This window comes from Arachis duranensis, unplaced genomic scaffold (assembly GCF_000817695.3).
Source record: "Arachis duranensis cultivar V14167 unplaced genomic scaffold, aradu.V14167.gnm2.J7QH unplaced_Scaffold_177923, whole genome shotgun sequence".
Taxonomy (NCBI): domain Eukaryota; kingdom Viridiplantae; phylum Streptophyta; class Magnoliopsida; order Fabales; family Fabaceae; genus Arachis; species Arachis duranensis.
Window position 1 is genome coordinate 9107 of NW_026264369.1, and position 2414 is coordinate 11520.

A 2414-nucleotide genomic window follows, 5' to 3' on the forward strand; every position below is an offset into this window, starting at 1 on the left:
AAACTGCAAATTCTGAGCAGTCAAATCACATGAAAAATTATCCACCCTTACTTCCCAGTTTCTCATTTCAAAATTCTTCATCATTTGATTATGCCTCAACACAAAATTCCCTCCAAGATCCATACACAATTCACTTCAATGTTAGCTTGACTAAACTAATCACCCACTAAAATTGCTTGATCCATCAATCCCTGTGGGATCGACCTCACTCTAAGTGAGTTATTACTACTTGATGCGACCCGGTACACTTGCCGGTGAGTGTTGTGTTGGATCGTTTTCCACACATCACGCGCAGCGCTGCCGACGCCCCCCGCGAGGGGAAGCTTTGGATGGACACGGCGGTAGGCATCTTTCCGAGAAACCCAATCATCTGAGGGATAGACGGGGATCTAAGGCCCCATCCCGACCGCATGCACCGCACCCGCAAGAACAGAACACGCACGCAGGCCACCGTTGCCTCACAAGAGCGCCGAGACGGGTAGGACCACGGGCGTGTCTTGGAACCCCCCCGGCAATCCCACGATGGGACTGCAGAGAGGAAAGGTTGGGGCAAGGCAGGGATACCACACCGCGGGGTAGGAAACACAGGAGCCGCACAACCGTGGAACGAGCACCGTCGCTCGAGCCGACACATGAAGAGAGTCCTGTGCACCCGTTCATTACGCGAGGCAACGAGCACTCATCCGCCATCCGCCACCACGGTCCGCAAACCCAGCACGCCCGGACGAACAGCCCCCCGCACGCCTTGGAGCGTGCAGGCAAGCGGAAGCATACGGGAGTGCCGAGCCAACTCCGCTGGGCAGGGTTCGGGGGAAGCGACGAAGAACATTCAAGGGACAGCCCGAGGCGTGAGGTGCTTCGGGCGATAATCGAACAGCCGCACCGTCTAAGATTAAGCAACCCGCACAGCTAAAAGATTAAGCAACCCGCACAGCAAAACCAACACCGCGTCGGGCACCGTCTTGCGTCGACCATAGACGTAAGGCGAGCACGCCGCGGGTGCACAAGGCACAACTCGACCACGCCTGCACACTAGGTGGTGCCCAGATGGGGCGTGCATGGACGTGTTTCCCTTCTTGGTCCTTTGGTGATCGGGGTGTGCAGCAGCCCGACGCCCGTGCTCGACCTTGGACCCGGGGCGGGGGACCCCGACGGCACACCACAACCACAACGGGCTTGCTAGTGTGCCTAGGCAACGTGCATCTTGCTGGAATTGCGCCCAGCAAGCCTTTCGGCATCTCACCTTGCTCGCATTGCGCCAAGCAAGCCTTTTGGGCAACTCGTGTTTCAGCGCGGCCGTTAGATGCGCGAGGCAAGGAGCCAGACACACTAACGACCCGCACACCACTCATCCGCCACCACGATCTGCAAACTCAGCACGCCCGGACGAACAGCCCCCCGCACGCCTTGGAGCGTGCCGGCAAGCGGAAGCATACGGGAGTGCCGAGCCAACTCCGCTGGGCAGGGTTCGGGGGAAGCGACCAAGAACATTCAAGGGACAGCCCGAGGCGTGAGGTGCTTCGGGCGATAATCGAACAGCCGAACCGTCTAGATTAAGCAACCCGCACAGCAAAACCAACACCGCGTCGGGCACCGTCTTGCGTCGACCATAGACGTAAGGCGAGCACGCCGCGGGTGCACAAGGCACAACTCGACCACGCCATGCTCCCTTGGTGGTGCCCAGATGGGGCGTGCATGGACGTGTTTCCCTTCTTGGTCCTTTGGTGATCGGGGTGTACAGCAGCCCGACGCCCGTGCTCGACCTTGGACCCGGGCGGGGGACCCCGACGGCACACCACAACCACAACGGGCTTGCTAGTGTGCCTAGGGGATGGCAAGGCATCATGCATCTTGCTGGCATTGCGCCCAGCAAGCCTTTGGGCAACTCGAGTTTCAGCAACACGACACCCCTCCCCCCTATAATAGGCTGCCGAGCCATTACCAAAGTACCACGGGTAGACATCCTTTTCCGTGAGGAGACATACCAAAGGAAACTGCTCTAGAGGTCGAATTTTGACACCGTTTTTTGCGACAATCTCTAGAAAAATAAGATCTTTCCATCCACCAAATTTGTTTGAGGCCGTTTTTTGCGACAATCTCTAGAAAAATAAGATCTTTCCATCCACCAAATTTGGTGAATTTACACCGTGTGGATTTTTTTTGCCGATTTTTTTCCCACCCGAAAAGCAGGAAATTCAAAAAAAATGAAAAACGGAGCAAAAGTGCGATTTTTGACCCGGATTTTTTTGTGCAGCCTTTAAATAATATTACCAAGGTTCCCTCAAAATTTCAGAAAAATTGCACGAGCCAATTGTGAGATATGAAAATTTGCACCCTCCGTTGCAACGGTCGGTGCCTCCGTTGCAACGGCGGGTGCCTCCGATGCAACGCTCCCAGCCAACGATGCACCAAAC

The 2414-nt window shown here is 55.9% G+C and overlaps 1 protein-coding gene across 1 annotated transcript in view; it reads left to right on the forward strand.

Annotated features, from left to right (window-relative positions):
* Nucleotides 1–913, forward strand: part of LOC107472585 (uncharacterized) — a 5809-nt gene extending 4896 nt beyond the window's left edge. Inside the window, exon 2 of the mRNA XM_016092098.1 lies at nucleotides 535–913. Coding sequence (XP_015947584.1) covers nucleotides 535–913 — 379 coding nt within the window. The remainder of the gene's footprint in view (nucleotides 1–534) is intronic.
* Nucleotides 914–2414: the final 1501 nt, after the last annotated feature.